Below are 17,289 nucleotides of genomic sequence, written 5' to 3' on the forward strand. Positions count from 1 at the left end.
GCCCCGCGGCCGCCGCCTCAGCCCGCGCGGCGCCGCCCAGCCCCGCCTGTCCGCGCCCAGCCAGCGCGCGCGCCGTCGTCGCGCCGCGGTTGCCAGGGTGAAAGGGCGGCTCGCCGACGGGAGGGGGCGAGCGGCGCCGTGCGCCTGCGCGCAGCGGCCCCGAGGGGTCGCGCCGGAGGCCGGTGCCCACCCCCGGAGCAGCGGCGTGGAGGGGTGGGCGTTGCACGGTCGCCTCGGCCGGACCTTCTGCGGTCGCCTCGCCCTTCCCTCATCATTTGCGTGCCTCTGTGCGTGGCTGTTGCAGGCCCTGCAGTGAGCTCCTGGGCTCGTGGGGCAGGGCCCACGAGGGGGCATCTAACCTGCACACACACACACACACACACACCTCCCTACCGTGCGTCACCCTGGACCGGGAGCCATGCCAGCGCAGGCCAAGCTGGTCAGTGAAAGGGCAGGGGCTGGGGCGTGGTGGAGGCGTGGGAGAGGGCTCGGGGACAGGAGCAGAAGGTAGCAGAACGCCTCTCCCTCTAGCCTTTTTTCATCTGTGAAATCATGCAGACTTTGCAGAGGATGCTGAGGGCTTTCTGAGGGCCTATGACCCCATTAGGGCTGAGGACTTGTCACGAGTGGAGACCTGGAGGCTGCTTGTTCCGGCCTGATGATGCAATGCAGACTGGAAACCCGGAGCTGGTCACAGACTAGACAAAATTCTTTCCTGAGCAGACGGGGCCTCATCCTTCCTTCCTCTTGCCTAGGGCTGCTAGGCACTCGCTCATGATGGATGAGCCAAAAGAAGGGGCTCAGCGTGGAGTGCCTGCGAGGTACCCATTCTGTAAGCTAAGAATTAGGTAATGAGGAATTTCTATGATCATAAACATCTGGACAGTCTACTGTGCAAGATAATTAGATGTGTTCAAAGGAAGAATGGCAGGACCAAGTGTTATGCCCCGGGGGTTGATCTTTGCCACTTGCCATGCACCCAGGTCCCAGCTCCTCGGCTGCTAAGCCAGCTTCTTGCTAATGCGGGTATGGACAACAAAGGATGGCTGGCACAGGTGGGTGGGCTCCCGCGTCCCACGTGGCAGACCCAGATGGAGTTGTAGGCTTCAGCACGGGCCAACCCTGGCAGTTGCAGGCATTTTGAGAGTGAAACTGAGGATGGGAGATTTCTCTGTCACTCTGCCTTTTAAATAGATGATAGGTTTTTAAATAAAGACAAATGGCATGGGGATAAATGAATTCAGGAATCAGGGAGGGTTCGGGTTTCTGCAGGAAGGACAGAGAGAGAACCTCTTCCAGGAGTGAATTGAGACAAGTGAGAGAATGACCCAGGTCAGGATCTGGGAAATATCATTCCGGACAGAAGGAACAGCAAATAGAAATTTGCCGGGGAGGGAGGCAGCTCAGTTTGAGAAACTGTTCATCCCGCAGTGCTGTAATGTAATCATGACTGTGGACTGGGTCTCCCTAACTGCGCTGCAGTTTCTTGAAGGTTGAGTTGTGTGTGTGTGTGTGTGTGTGTGTGTGTGTGTGTGTGTGTGTGCCTTTCTGTATGCCTCGGCACAGGGCCTGTCGCACGCACACTGTACACTCAGCAAATCCCTTTTATAATTGGAAAGATGTATGCAAGAAATGAAATGAAGGACGCACAGTAACAAGAGTAAGAATTTGGTTCAGGCTAGGGGGCAAAGTAGTGCTGGAAAGCCAGGGTCAAGGGAGGGCGTGTGAGCACAATTTTGCCCCTGCAAGCTGAAAGTTGTGGTATGCAGCCTTGCAGAAATATGTTCCCTCTCTTCGCTCCATGGGGAGTCTCTTATTCATGCCTGCTCACTTCCGTGAGGAGCAGTGAGCGCAGCCAGGCACCTGCTTCTGGTGTATTGCTGCGGCCGCCGAGGCCAGTCTCTGCGTTGCACGGTAAAGCTGAGTCAGCCCAGGATTGGAAAACATCAGAGGTCACACCAAGAGACTGCGTAGTTCCCAGCCCTATCCCTGCTTGCCAGGATGGGACTCATCACGAAGGGCAGGAAGCAGCATTTGGCAGTGTCCCCAGTCCTCTCTCATCAAGGACTTGCCTCACTAGTGCCCGAGGGCCCTTCCTCAGCATGCCTTGACTGACAGAAACACCACCCAGCAGGAGAAAGAAAGAGGCTTTTGGAGACAGTAAGTTGCAGCTGAAATGTGATCGCTGGACTATCACAAGGCCATACACAACTGGGGAGTTCTTTCCTGGCTCCTTGCCTCCGGTTCTAGTTTTTCCCTGCAGCCCAGCCAGGAGCCTGCGGCTTTTCACAACAGCTCTACCCCATTTGACTTCTGCCCTCGCCCGATCTCTATCTCTGTGACCAGTCTGGTTCCTCTGCCCAGCTCATCTTGGGCCTTGGCATCCCTTTGTTTCCAAGGCAGGAATAGCTTGTTCCTTCCGGCAGTGATCTGTCTCCTCCAGTCCGCATCGTTGTCCATCCCCGGCCATTCATTCAGCTGAACACTAATTATCTTTCCCAGTCTGTTCCCAAGGCCTTTGGCTTATAGAGGAGCCCTCTTCATCTTCAGTACTCACCTTTTCACAGTCAAGTCACTTTAGACATGTTCCAAAGTAACCCTGCCAGTAAACAGTTATTCTTGAATGTGATCCTTGGGTCAGCTGCATCAGCATCACCTGTAACACTTACAGACTTCATCTGCAGTCCTGATGAGTTAGAAATTCGGGGGCACAGTCTGAGAATCTGCTTTCACAAGGCCTCCAGGTAATGCTGATGCGTATTACAGCTTGAGCAAATGATGTTTAAGGGAACCATGCAAAGGTAAACACAGATGTCATCTCACTACTTAGGGTTCAGAGATAGGGTATCTGATCATAGATGGTATATGATTGAGGTTTCCAGGCTTTCAAGGATCTATTCCAGAGGAAACCCCAGATCCAGACAGCTTCACCATTGCCAGTGCTAGTGTAGAGAGCCTAGCAAAACTGGCTGCACCAATCAGGCTGCTTGTCCTTTGAGGGATGCCATGCAGTGTCTGCAGCCCTCAGCTGCATGGTAAGTTCTAGGAGGTGCCCATCTCTTGGAAAGAAGCGTCCTTCCCTTCAGTGTTGCCAATAGGCTTTCCCTCTGGAATCAGTCTGGGTCCACAGGCCCCCAGAGTCAGCAGTCAGAATTAACCCTGACACTGCTGCTTTCCAGCCCTTGTAGCTTTCAGGGATCCCTTAACCTTGTCTCAATTTCCTCATCTGGAACAGGAATCATAATAGTAGTAATTTCCTCTTGGGCTCTTGTAAAGATGAAAGGAGATTGTGTTGTGAAGTGCAGTGGCTGCTACTGTTGGCACTCCCCTGCCCATCACGACCTTCTGGTGCCTCCCTCGCACAGCTTTCTCCCTCTGGGTCTTTAGACCCTGAAACACTTATTCTCACCCCCCAATCCCTTACGCACTGTTGAATCTGGTTTGTCTGAAGCATAATTGCTAGCCAGATGCTTGCCTTTGCTGAAACCCGGAGTGTTCACCTATGACTGCCTACTAATGTCTGGCTTGTATCTTAGCATGTGCCACCTAGTCCAGAAAGACCCTCAGGCTACTGCAAGCCTCAGTGTCTTCAGCTGTGTGATAAGGACCCTAGCAGTAGCACCATTTGAGATGGTCAGTGCATTGTCTGGCATACAGTAAGCATTCCAAAAATGGTATTAGCATTTCTTCCTACCTACAGACACCTAACTAGTGATGTTTACACTATTCCTTTCTGAATGAAAATTAAACCCATCCCCTATGCCAGAGCCCCGAAACTCCTTGGAAGTTGCAGCACTAATTTCTGTCCCCAGGCAACCCCTATAAGAGACTCTTAGGGGGGAAAGGGAGTGTGCTGTGTGGTGGCCTGGTGATCTGTGAAGTGGCTCTGTATGTGGATCACTCTAAGCCCAAATGGGAAGCGCTCAACAGACACCCAGAAGGGTCTGGAAACTATGTGAGGAGAGGAACCAGAAGCATCTGTGCATATGTAACTTGCAAAACTCAGGAATGACATGTTCTTTGTGTCTATCTCTGTGTGACAGCAGATACTGGTCCTCCAGCATCCCGTAGGCAGACCTGGATCCAGCTGGTGAAAGCTCTAAGATCTTTACTCCACAAAATGCCCCACACTTCTCACAGAGCCATGCGGAGTGGGAACAGAGTGTGCGTGGCAGTGAGAGCCCCAGCAGTGCATGTATCCAAGCAGTCGTTGGGCACTTGATGGGCAGGCCAGCCTTGGCAACATTCAGGTGCTGAGAGGGCAGCTGGAACATCTTTCTAGGCCATGAGGTTTCACTATGCTGTAAATAGGAAGTCAAGAAGTATTCAGGCGTATACTAACTCAGCTCTGCCATGGGACTCACCTGTGAAAGACTCTACATTTCCTCTGCAGACGCTTACTCCATCCTGGCGACCATGAAAGAGAGGTCCGCTAGAGTCTAACCATTAGAATACTACTGTGTCACACCATCTTCTCTCTGTGTCATGGCGGGCTCTGTGCTACATATTGGGGCCAGGGAGATGAGCGAGGTCTGGAAGGCAGTGTTTCCAGCGTGCCCTGCGCTGGCTGTGGAAATGCCGCTGGACTCATCGCCATCAGAGAATGACCCTGGACAAAGCAGATTTTTCGGCCTGTCAATCTCCTCTTGAAAGGAGCTCATCCCTAGCAAAGAAAAACAGCTGGCCCCTAGCCAGTTCCTTTCATCACAGAGGAAGAGGCTCGATGTTTCCAGCAAGAACATTTCTCAGCATTCCTCCCCACTCCCGGATGTGCTCTGAAAATGGTGGCCAGGCTGACACTAGAGAGATAGGGAGCGATAGTGGGTAGTTAACTGTCTTCACTGGTTTAGCACCCAGACTCTGGTGCCAGCCTGTCTGAATTCAAATCCCAAGTCTACCATTTCTCACTGGTGTAGACATTTCTCAGCTTTCTGCAACTCTCATTCGAAAAAAGATTCCTAACAGTACCCACCTGATAGGATTAAGAATATAATACGTAACATATGTAAAGTACTAAGAATAACGTCTGGCATACAGAAATAGAAAATAGGTATTGGGTATTATTGTTTTCTAAAATAAACCATTCTAAATAGAGCATGAGGAAATGATAGCGTCGGTTAACCTTTGCTGCTTCAGTGCCTGTGCTGTCCGGTTGTGGGGGTTCCATGTCAGCACTTCTCAGGAAAATTAGCCTCTTGAAATCCATCCCTCATTCTGAAAGTCAAACTGTATTTTTTTTTCCATGACTAGAGGATTTGATGAGCAATGGTAAGACCTTTAAGCTGGAAGGGCAGGTCTTAGACAGGAAGGAAAGGCATCTATAAAGTCTTCTTTTTTTGTGTACCTTTCAGCTCGTGTGAAGAGACATCATCTGTATAAGCTCAGGTTGGCTTCCTGTTGTCAAATACAAAAGCAGATCTGGTCTGAATGTTTGTGTCCCTCAAGGTGATGCTGGTGGGAGGAGGAACCTTTGGGAACTGATTTGTTCATGGAGTGGTGGTAATTGCCATGTGAAAATGCAATTAGAAGGCATTGTGTCTCAGCAAAAAACAAACAAACAGAACAGGTCTTTAGTAGACACTGACCTGCTGGCGCCTGGATCTCGGACTGCCCAGCCTCCAGGACTGTGAAAGACAAGTTTGTGTTGTGTAGAAGCTTCCTACTCTGGGGCATTCTGTTAGAACAGCAGAGCTGACTTCTTGCAGAAGTCAATCACATTGGCTTTGAGTATGAACTCAAATTTGGCATGACTGGGCCCGGCATGGTGGCACAGTGGTTAAGGTCCTCACCTTGCACGCCCAGGATCCCATATGGGCACAGGTTCTATCCCGGCGGCCCCGCTTCCCTTCCAGCTCCCTGCCTGTGGCCCGGGAAAGCAGTCGAGGACGGCCCAGGGCTTTGGGACCCTGTGCCCGCGTGGGACACCCGGAAGAGTCTCCTGGCTTCGGACTGGCATAGTATCGGCCTGTTGCGCTCACTTGGGGAGTGAATCATTGGACGGAGGATCTTCCTCTCTGTCTCTCCTCTCTGTATATCTGCCTTTCCAATAAAAAAAAAATTTAAATTTGGCATGACTGTCTTATGATTAGAAGAAAGAAAAAGAAGTACAGAGAGATTAGAAAGGGTGGTATTGTTACGGTCCCTGAATTCCAGGCTAAGGTGCTGCGATCTCCACACATTCCAAGTGGGAGGCAATGCACATGTTTATGATCCTGATTATTTTCAGCTGTTTGGTTTGCAAGAGGAATAGGAAGGACATGGATGGGAGGGGTCCAGGGCAAGGAACTGACCAAAGACCCAGAGGCCCTAACCTCTCCTTCCCACTTCCTTCCCAGGTCAGAGCACTACAGACCCACAAGCCCCAACTCCTCCTGCTCCACCACCACTACCACCATCAATACCACTGGAATACAGAGATCCTAAATCTATAAGCAGTGTTTTAGTCAAACAGAAAAATATAGTTGGGATTAATGAAAACTGTTGACTTTCTTCCAAAGTCATGTTAATCAAGAGTCAGCAAATGTTTTCTGAAAGGACTGGATAGTCAAAATTTTAGGCCTAAAACTCTACCCCTACAGGAAAAAGGCAGCCATAAACAATACACAAAGGACAAGGTGTGGTTATGTTCCCATAAGACTTTATTCACAAAAATAGACTGGGGGGACCCACACGATTTGACTCACAGAGAAGTTTTTCAACCCATGATTTGAAAGAACTTAAAGTGTTATTTTTCTTAGAAAATAATTCTGTAACTCTTCAATGGCTCTAAAAACTTGATTCTCACCCTTACACTGCCCACATACATCCACAGATCCCCACCCTAGTCGTTGGAGAAATGAAATGCAGCAATGATCTCTTAAGCAGTAATAAGCAGAGTGTTAGTTGGATGGCCTTGCAGTTAAGCCTAGATTTGAGGCCTGACCCTGGCAGCTCTGTGGTTCTACACACACAACTGGTCTGAGCTTCGGTTTCCTCAGAAGCGAAATGGACATGATAGGTGTGACCTTGCAGAGCTGCTGTGAGGGTTCAATATAAAGCATCCAGCCTACTACTTCACATGGAACGCGCCCTCAATAAATAGTAGTTATTAACCCACATCAACTCTATAAATAGCAGAGTCCAAGAGGACAGATCCAGCCAGAATGAAAAGAATTCCCTAGGGGATCTAGCTTGCAGGCCAGTGACTGGCATCAGATTAGAAGCAGAGGGAATCACTTACATATACAGAAGGTTAGAAGAGAAAGCAACAGTACATGTGAAGACATTGTTGTAAGACAGATCTGTATCGGACTCTTCTGCTGAATCTTTTATTAGACAGTCCCACTGTACCAAGTCCACTTGGCTCCTGGTGGTTTGGGAACCGGGCTGCATGCCTCCCTTGTAGTAATCAGATCCTAGGTCTTGGTCTTTGGCTGCAAACTCTCAACAGCTGGTGAGTGGGAGAAGCTCGTGTAAACAACCTCCTCTGGGTTCATTCTTCCAGGCTCATGAGATCAGTCACCTCTTCTTTAGCTGAAAAATAAACACATCAAGAAAATGAATGCCTCTTTCCTAGGGAAACATGACACAATGAGAAGTGGTCAGTAACAAGGAACAGCTTTGGCTCATCTGGAGGGAATGCATCATGAAATGTAAGGTGAGACACACACAAACGGGGCATCTGTGAGAGTCTGGGTTCACATTCTGTGTATTCCTGAAATAACCTCTTTACCTACATTTAAGACGAAGACAATCATGATTTTTCCTTGAAAGTTGTGAGTGTTGAATATTAATAAGTATATAATGCCTAGACTTAACAAGAAACACTAGATAAACACTGGCCATGATTGGTGTTGGGGCTTTTCTCTGACAGGTTTTTAGAATAGCCGAACTGAGTTTTAAAAAAGGAAGAAGAGAAAAGAGCCATGAGTCAAATTCAATGTAATCTGAAAGATCAAACTTTCATAATTCTTTTGAAGACCCAAATCTTAGATTGAAAGGGACCTTTAGGTTTTTCCCTCATTTTGCACAAGTCCGGCCAGGATCATGGGTGCTCCTGCACATGCAGTTGAATCTAAAAAAACAGTGACTTGGTGAATGAGCTGAGAACCATCACAGCGTAGTTCTGCAGCTGGTAATTCCTATTTGTAGGAAGCACACTATAATGTATTTAGGACCAGTATGTCCTGCTGTCAGCATATTATTCTTGAAGCACTCAAAAGTAATATTAATACAGGATGAACTTCCAAAGTCCATGGAAACTGAATCAGAAGTGTGCTCACATGCAAGACAATTTGAAATCCATGAATAGTATTTTAATAATGTGCAATTTATCCAGTATTTTTAAAGATTTATTTTATTTTGGGAAGTCAGTTGTACAGAGAGAAGGAGAGACAGAAAGATCCTCCATCTGCTGGTTCACTCCCCAAGTGGCTGCAACATCCGAAGCTCAACCAATCCAAAGCCAGGAGCCAGGATCTTCCTCTGGGTTTCCGACATGGCTGGAGAATACCCCCTCCCTTTTTTTTTAAAGATCAATTTATTTTATTGAAAAGGCAGATTTACAGACAGAAAGAGGGACAGAAAGACCTTCCATCGCTGGTTCACTCCCCAGGGGGCCTCAATGGCCAAAACTGAGCCCAGGAGCCCCTTCAGGGCCTCCCATGTGGGTGCAGAGTCCCAAGACTTCAGGCCATCCTCTGTTGCTTTGTCATCATGAGCAGGGGACTGGATGGGAAGTGGAGCAGCCAGGACACAAACTGGTGTCCATATTCAATGCCAGCACTTGCAGGTGGTGGATTAGGCTGTTCAGCTACCAAGTCAGCACCTGTTTTTAATTTTTTTTAAAGATTAGGTTATTTTAAACAAAGAGGAAGAAGCAGAGAGAAACCGATTATCCATCTGCTAGTTCGTTTATAAAATGGTTACAACAGCCAGGGCTGGGTTAGATGGAATCCAGGAGCCAGGAACTCCATCTGGATCTGATTTACTGCCTTCCAGGAGCACTGACAGGAAGCTGGATTGGAAACAAAGTAGTCAGAATCCTAACTGGCACTCTGGTAATGGGAGATTGGCATCAGAAATAATGACCTATATCTACTGGGCAGTAGTGCCCACATGCTCTATTCTTATTTTTTTTTAGATTTATTTATTTTTTTCTTGGAAAGTCAGATATACAGAAGAAGAGAGACAGAGAGGAAGAACTTCCATCCACTGATTTACTCCCCAAGTGACCACAACTGCCAGAGCTGAACTGATCCAAAGCCAGAAGCCAGGAGCTTCTTTCAGGGCTGCCACGGAGATGCAGGGACCCAAGGCATTGGGCCGTTCTCGACTGCTTTCCCAGGCCACAAGCAGGGGGCTGGATGGGACGCAGGGCTGCCAGCATACAAACCAGCACCCATATGGAATCCCGGGGCGTGCAAGGCAAAGACTTTAACCATTAGGATACCATACCGGGCCCTATTTTTAATTTTTAAGGGTTCCATTTGTTCTCTGAATCTATCTCTTTTTAAAAGAATCATTCATTTATTTATGTACTTATTTAAGATGTAGGGAGTGGTGGGATGTCTATCTTCTTGTGCTGCTTCACTAGCCAAAGACTCTGGAGCTGGGCCAGGGTAAAACTCAGAGCCAGGAATTCCATCCAGATCTTCCACGCAGATGGACCGCAACTACTGGAGCCATTACCTGCTGTCTTGCAGCACACAGATTAGCAGGAAGCTGGAGTTAGAAGCTGGAGCAAGGACTCAAATCCAGGTACTTACAATGTGGGGCAGTCATCTTGACTGGCATCTTAGCCGCTAGGCCAACTGCCTGCCCTCAAAAATATTTTCACAGATACAGTCCTTCCAGTTGAGTTTAGTAATTTAAAAAAAAAAAGTCTGTTTTTACCTTACACTCTGCCTGGCCTGCCCCCTCCGATTGCTGTGCTATTTCACTCTTTCATTTGGTCTCTTACATTAGTGATCTATCTGGCAATTCTTATTTAAGTACAGAGCCTCCGGGTGGAATGCTTGATACAGTTGTTAAGCCATTTAGGAAACCCACATCCCATATGGGGATGCATGGGTTTGAGTCCAGGCCGCCCCATAATCCATTTTTTCTGTTTATGTGTACCCTGGAAGGCAGAAGGTCATGGATCAAGTACTTGGGTATCTACCACCCACTTAGCACACCTGGATTGACTTCTGGGCTTCTGGCTTTGACTTGGTCTATTGTTGGCCATTATATATGTAGTGAACCAGAAGATGGAAGGTCTCTGTCTCTCAAATAAATAATTGTGCACAACACCTGACTGAAGGCTGTGTTATTTGTAGGAAAGGGTGACCTGACTTTTTAGTTGGAGATACCTCGCCTCCTGTGGTTTTACATGTTTCAGTATTTTCCTTGGGGTTGGTGAGATGACCCAGAGGCACATTTGCAACGTTTGCTTGGTGGGCGACAGCCTGGAGCTGCCAGGGGAAGCAGGCCTTGGACCCTCTATCTTTAGGGTGCAGACTCTGACTTCATCCCCCTGAAGTTTCTGAGGCCTCTCGGTCCTGTCTGTCGTCTTCCAAGTACACACTCTGCTGGGCTGCTGGCTGAGATGCTGATGGCGTGAGATGGAGATGGTGGCTAGATGACGCTCTTTCAATATTCTTTTAGGAGTTTAGTTATACCTCTTAGGAATCCGTGGCTAATGCATTTTTACTTATGTATGTGTCCAGGTGTCACCATCTAGATAAATGTATAGAATATTTCCAAGCCCCTGGGGTAGCTCCCTCCGATCCCATCCGAGTCATCCACTGCTTAAAGTAGCCACAGCCTGACTTCTTTCACTGTACAGATCTTGGCCCATTTTAGAACTTGACTTAAATGAAAGAATGTATCTACCCTTTTTCTCAACATTTGCCTGTGAGGTTTTTGCTGTGTCATGTGAACACATCATGTTTGATTCATGTATTTGGCTGCTTGTTGATTCTTGAGTTGTTCCCAGGCAGGGACTGTGAATATATCCTTCCAAGGACACTCTTGTGCATGCCTTTGGTATATTATGTGCTATGCATCTCTGTTGGATACACATTCAAGAATGGATTTGCTGGACCTCAGGACCTAAATGAGTATTAATTTTCAGCTGCAACTGATGCAATGAAGCAGGTTTCACATGATCAGTACAGATTTATTTTCACATGACTGGCATATGAGAGTAGGTGGTATATGAGTCCACAGCCAAGCCGGTACTTTCCATTTTCGCCATCCCTGTGGATGGGTTGCACTAGCTCATTGTGGTTTTGATATGCACATCTCCATAACTGAAGAGATTACAGAAGATTTCACGTTCTTTGAGCATTGACTTTCCTCCTTTGTTGCTTTTTTAAGATTTATTTATTTTCATTGGAAAGTCAGGCATACAGAAAGGTAGAGAGACAGAGAGGAAGATCTTCCATCCATTGATTCACTCCACAAGTGGCTGCAATGGCTTGAACAGAGCCCATCCAAAGCCAGGAGCCAGGAGCCTCCTCTGGGTCTCTCACACGGGTGCAGGGTCCCAAGGCTTTGGGCTGTCCTCGACTGCTTTCCCAGGACACAGGCAGGGAGCTGGATGGGAAGCAGGGCTGCTGGGATTAGAACTAGTGCCCGTATGGGATCCCGGGGTGTGCAAGGTGAGGACTTAGGAGCCAGTGGGCCACTGCACTGGGCCTGACTTTCTTCCTTTGTGAAATGCCAATCTGTTTAAAGCCTTTAACCTATTTGAGTTATCAGTCTTATATTGCTTTGCAGAAGTCCTTTATAAATTTTGATTAGGACTCATTTACCAAATATGTATTCAACAAATATCGTTTTCTAATCTATGACTTACCTTTACTTTCTCTTAATGGTGTCTTGTTTTGAATCTATGTTCTTAATTTTTATAATGAGAAATTGACAACTCAATTTCAAGCAACTTGCTAAGGAAACTTTTCCTCTAGCATCCTGAGCTGTCTTTCTAACCTTGCAGTGGTACACTGTAACAGCATGTGTGTCCCAGGGTTCAGTGTTATGCTTCGTATACCAACTGTTATCATGACTGATCATTACCAGACACATATTAGGCCATGTCAATCTAGGATGTAGTAAACAGGAAGACAGGGCCGTCATTGGTTATTGTCACAGACTGCACAGCAACAAAGCTGTGGTCCCCACAACAGAAGGACCAATGAGTCCAGTCTCTGTGCTCCTTTTTTGCAACTTGCATGTTAATAACACAGCTTTGGATACATTTTAAATAATTAGGCAAATCCTTCTGTACTTCTATACCCCTACCTATTTTTAATGAAGTGGAACAAACAGAGAGATGGAGCACTCTGTTACACACAGACGATAAGGCTTTATTATCCTTAACAAGGAGCGGTCAGAGGAGATAGTTGGTCTGCTAGTTAAATATTTACCAAGAGTAGGACTGCAACTCAACTGCTCCAAAACTGGAGCCACAACTCAATTATTTTTGATGTCCAAAGTAGCAATATTTTCATATTGTCAGTTTACTGTGTTTGGTAACTTTGCTGCACATAGATTATACTAGAAGTATGCTGAGGGGCAGGCATTGTGTACAGGAAGTTAGTCTATCGCCTGCATTATTGGCATCCCTTACATACACTGGCTGAAGTCCCAGCTGCTCCAATGCAGCTCCATGTTAATGCTTCTGGGAAAACAGCAGAGGACAGACCAAATCTTTGGACCTCTGACACCCACGTGGGAGGCTAGGCTGGCATTTCTGGCTCCTGGCTTCAGCCTGGCCCAGCCCTAGATATTTTGGCCATTTAGGGAGAGAACTAGCAGATGGAAAATCTATTTCTCTCTTTCTTTCTCTGTGTTTATGTCCTTCCCTCTGTCACTCTGTCTTCCAAATAATTTTTTTTTTTAACAAAAAGAAGTATATGTATGGTAGGAAACAGAACTCCTCAAAGTTGCATTATTGTGCACATCACAAAGTGTTAAGTATTTCTCAGCTAAGTTTGAAGGTGTCGAAATGGGTATAAGGCGTTAAACCTTCCTTAAAATTACTGGGTTTCAAATTCTTTTCGACGAGGTAGGTTGAACTGAATCAGGCCATTTTCGTCCATTTGTTTCTAGAGAGACCCCTGGAGCTGATTAAAGTGACATGTTTATTTCAGGTGCGTCCCCTTCTTATGATCCTGAAATCTTGAGCAGCATGCCAGTCTCTTATCCATGCCATCCGGTAGGTGAGAACAGTTCAGTTTAAGTACATCCAGGATACTTGTTGAGAAGAATAAGATGATGCTCACGGCTCTAGCATTTATCAAAGGTCAACTAAAACATAAAATAGTGGGACATATTTGTGAGCACAGAAACACATGTATCTCTGATCAATGGATTTCTTGCCTTGAAAAGGGAGCCAAGACCGGTTAATACAAGAAGAAATAAACTTTCTAAAAAGAACTATGGAATAACTGCGCATCTCCACACAAAAGGACATAAGAACAAAAGGACATAGGTTGGAGACCTATCTCATGCCATAAACATCAAAGGTAAGTCAAATTGATCAAAGCCCCGATTATAGCTACAACATACAACTCTGAGAAGGAAACTCAGGGTTAAACCTTCATGGCTATGAACTGGGCAATGATTTATTAGATAAGACAGTGCAAGAACAAGAAGTCAAGGAAAAGAGATCAAAATTAAAAAAAAAAAAAAAAACTTGTATGCTTCAAAGGATAAGAAGCCAAAAGACATCCCAGAGAAACTTCGAAGAGAAACTTGAATAACATGAGAAAATTCCAAAACAAATATTAACAGAAAACAAAATATAGACATCATTTGGGTGACTGGTCTCGCCCCTCCTTCCCACTCTGCCCCTCGGGGACCTGGAGGCGCCACGCCACGCATGTAATAGCTCTTTATGCCTGCAACAAGAACAACAACAACAAAATGGCCTCCAAAAACTGGGGAAGAAACAGCATGGAAAGGGTAACGAGGTTCGAGAATTTGCGGTGGAGAAAGTGTTGGACTCCTGTGGTCGATGGGGAGGTGGAGCATTTCCTCAAGTGGAAGGGATTTGCAGAGGCCGACAATACTTGGGAACCTGAAGAAGATCTAGCTTGTCCAGAGTTAATTGAAGCATTTCTTAATTCTCAAAAAAGCTGGTAAAGATAGAAAATCTTTACCTGACAGTGAATATGATGACAGCAAATCAAAGAAGAAAAGAGGTGCTGCTGGCACACCGAGGCGCTTTGCCAGGGGTCTCGATCCCGAGTGAGGAACTGGTGCCTCACTCAGACAATACTGAAGAGTGGATGTTTCTGATGGAATGGCAAGATTCAGATGAGGCCGACTCGGTGCTGGCAAAAGAAGTATGTATGACATGTTCTCAGATTGCGGTTGCTTCTTATGAAGAGAGACTAACTTGGCATTCTTGTCTGGAAAATGAAGCTCAGTAATTGTTTGCATTGTTTTATAAATATTTTAATATTTCCATTTAATTATTTATATATTTATTATTTAATTGTTCAAATAATTGAAACAATACTCAAATACATATTCTGTATTAATTACATATTAAATTTATATGTTATAATTAAAACCATGTATTATTAACAGACTATTTAATTATTTAAATTAAACCACTTGAATAATTAAATAATAAATAATTGTTTTATTTATTAACTAATTATATATTATGCAATGCATTTTATGCAGTATAATTAATTGTTAATAATCAATATATACTAAAATCAATAATTAGCATGTAAATGGCATGTAATTATAAATTGACATACAATTAAATATATATACACGATATATTGTGTGTATATATATATGCATTGTTTTATACATATATAATCTGGATCTTGTTTTTTATTTGCCAGTGTGAAAAAAATAACTACATTCTAATGGAATCAAGTTTGACGTGTTGGTTTGAAATCTTCTTGCATCGGCAGCACTGGTCACTGCTCACACATTTCAACAAAGCTTTCTGCAGTCGCTTCCTTCACCCGCGAACAGTCACTGCCCTGGAGAACTGTTGTTCTCAACATCGCTCCCAGTGTGAGAACCTGGCTCTCAACTCACGCCCGAGGACCATGCTGGGTGGTTGTGCGTATCCATAACATACTTTTGTAACTGGGTTTCTTTCTTTTGAAATTTCCTCAAAAGGAAGATCCTGTAAAAACTGTTGCTGAAATGTCCTTCTGAGCAGCCTAAGACATAAATCCCTTAGAGTCAAACTGGAAAAATTGCCGTGAAGCCATTGCTATTTACATAACGCCTGCAGGTCAGACAGGTTAGCTGATCCAGAAGAAGCCACATCAGAATCTGTCTCTGGATCTACAGCCGTAAACGTCCTGGCTTATCTGATCTTTATTGTTACTATTAGTCTCTCCATTCAGGCAAGAAAAATAGACCCCTGCTGCCCTGTACAAAATTAAGTAAGATAAATGAATATTGGACAATTTCTTCTAGTGAGCCACTACTTTGCAAAAGTCAAAATCCATGCGCTGTTATTGATTAAAATGTCATGATTCATGGGATTTCTACGACTTGGCTTAGAGACATTGTCAATTTAGGATCTGCTGGTAAAATAGGTAGTCAGGCTGTTGTAATCGAAATGATTGACCTGCATGGGTGTGTTGTGTTGCATCTCATTTCCTACATGGAAGATCTAGCTGCACTATTTGCGAACCGGTTCAGCAGATGCCAGGAAAATACACTAACTTTGTAGTAATCAGAATATTACTCCAATTGTATATTGTTTACTTTATTGTAAATACTGTTGAACTGTCTTCAATAAATAGTTCTATATTTCTTTTTTTAAAAAAAGAACTCATTTAATATGGATCCCCTTACTTCAATCTATTACAGTTAATATGATCTGAATAAGGAACATGGAAAGACAGCTACACATAGACACACATGAAGAAAGTGCACCAGGATCTTTGTGTTATGAGAACAGCATCTGGGCCCGGCGCCGTGGCGTAGCGGCTAAAGTCCTCACCTTGAACGTGCCAGGATCCCATATGGGTGCCGGTTCTAATCCCGGCAGCTCCCTGCTTGTGACCTGGGAAAGCAGTTGAGGACAGCCCAAAGCTTTGGGACCCTGCACCCGCATGGGAGACCCGGAAGAGTCTCCTGGCTTCGGATCGGCATAGCATCGGCCGTTGCACTCACTTGGGGAGTGAATCATCAGACGGAAGATCTTCCTCTCTGTCTCTCCTCCTCTCTGTATATCTGACTTTCCAATAAATAAATGAATCTTTAAAAATAAATAAATAAATAAAAGAGATCAGCATCTTTTCATACTCAAATAATTTGGGTTGTACTTTTAAAGTTGACCTTTTGCAAAATCTATGATGAGCAAAATGACTTTTCATCATCTAGATATAATTTGTCTGCTAATTTATTTCTGTACCAATACATTTATTCATTTTATTATTTAAAGATATCTGGATTGAAGTCAAGCTGTCATTGATAATTGTGATTTGGGGGAAAATTATCAATCTTCGTTAGCCTGATTCTACATTTGTGAAGAGGACAGAACGAAACACCTACTCTGTGGGAGTAAACGAGGAATGGCACATAAAGACCTGGCACGAGACCCACTCATAACGGGCTGCTAAGAAATGGCAGCTGATATTTGATAATTGGGATTTTCAAAAATGGAAAATGATGCAAAGTAGTGAAAAATAGAAAGTATATGGGCCAAGTCTTCATATTCTCCCCGGCTGGAGAATTATTTAAATTGCTATTTTAAAGCAAGAACTATAAAACTTAATGTATTCTTGGGACTTAAAGGTAATGTAAACCAGAGATGAAGCAATTAAAAAAAAAAAAAATCCAAAGCCGTAGGAACAATGCAATGCGCCAATTCCAGGAAATCCTCCCACGTTGCTTGATCGCTATGACACCGCCCCCTGGTGGAACTAGTGAGGCATTACGTGCCCCTGGGGACGTCCAGATTTTATTTTGAAGTAGTTTATATAAAGGCTAAATCACTTATGTATTGTACTATTTGTTCCATAATCTCCTTTGAATTAGTGCCAAACTACCCAACTAGTCCCTCTTTTTACACATTCACCCTCATCTGTTTTCCTACACAGACCAGCATGTAGGAAATGGGAATCAGATCCAAGCTATTCCCACTGACTGCAATCACCTTGCCATGGCCTTATAAACCCCTGGGTTCAATTGTTCAGCCTCAGAAACTCCCAGCCACGGTGGCCCATCCTGCAATATCCAGTAAATTCTGGCAGCTTTCCCACCTCAGGGCTTAGAAATATGCTCTTTTCTGCCTAGAATGTTCTTCCTCTGATATCCACTTGCCAAATCCTTCAT

At 45.1% G+C, this 17,289-nt stretch overlaps 1 protein-coding gene and 1 pseudogene across 1 annotated transcript in view; one reads left to right on the forward strand and one right to left on the reverse strand.

The window, feature by feature from the left end:
• Positions 1-6,623: 6,623 nt before the first annotated feature.
• The window catches only part of SLC44A1 (solute carrier family 44 member 1), a 174,986-nt gene continuing 164,320 nt past the window's right edge, over positions 6,624-17,289 (reverse strand). The window contains exon 16 of the mRNA XM_040963874.1: positions 6,624-7,512. Coding sequence (XP_040819808.1) covers positions 7,498-7,512 — 15 coding nt within the window. The 3' untranslated portion in view covers positions 6,624-7,497. The remainder of the gene's footprint in view (positions 7,513-17,289) is intronic.
• Positions 12,971-14,399, forward strand: LOC121172515 (annotated as a pseudogene).

Source organism: Ochotona curzoniae, unplaced genomic scaffold, assembly GCF_017591425.1.
Source record: "Ochotona curzoniae isolate NIBS_2020 unplaced genomic scaffold, NIBS_Ocur_1.0 scaffold_3208, whole genome shotgun sequence".
In the NCBI taxonomy this organism is placed as follows: domain Eukaryota; kingdom Metazoa; phylum Chordata; class Mammalia; order Lagomorpha; family Ochotonidae; genus Ochotona; species Ochotona curzoniae.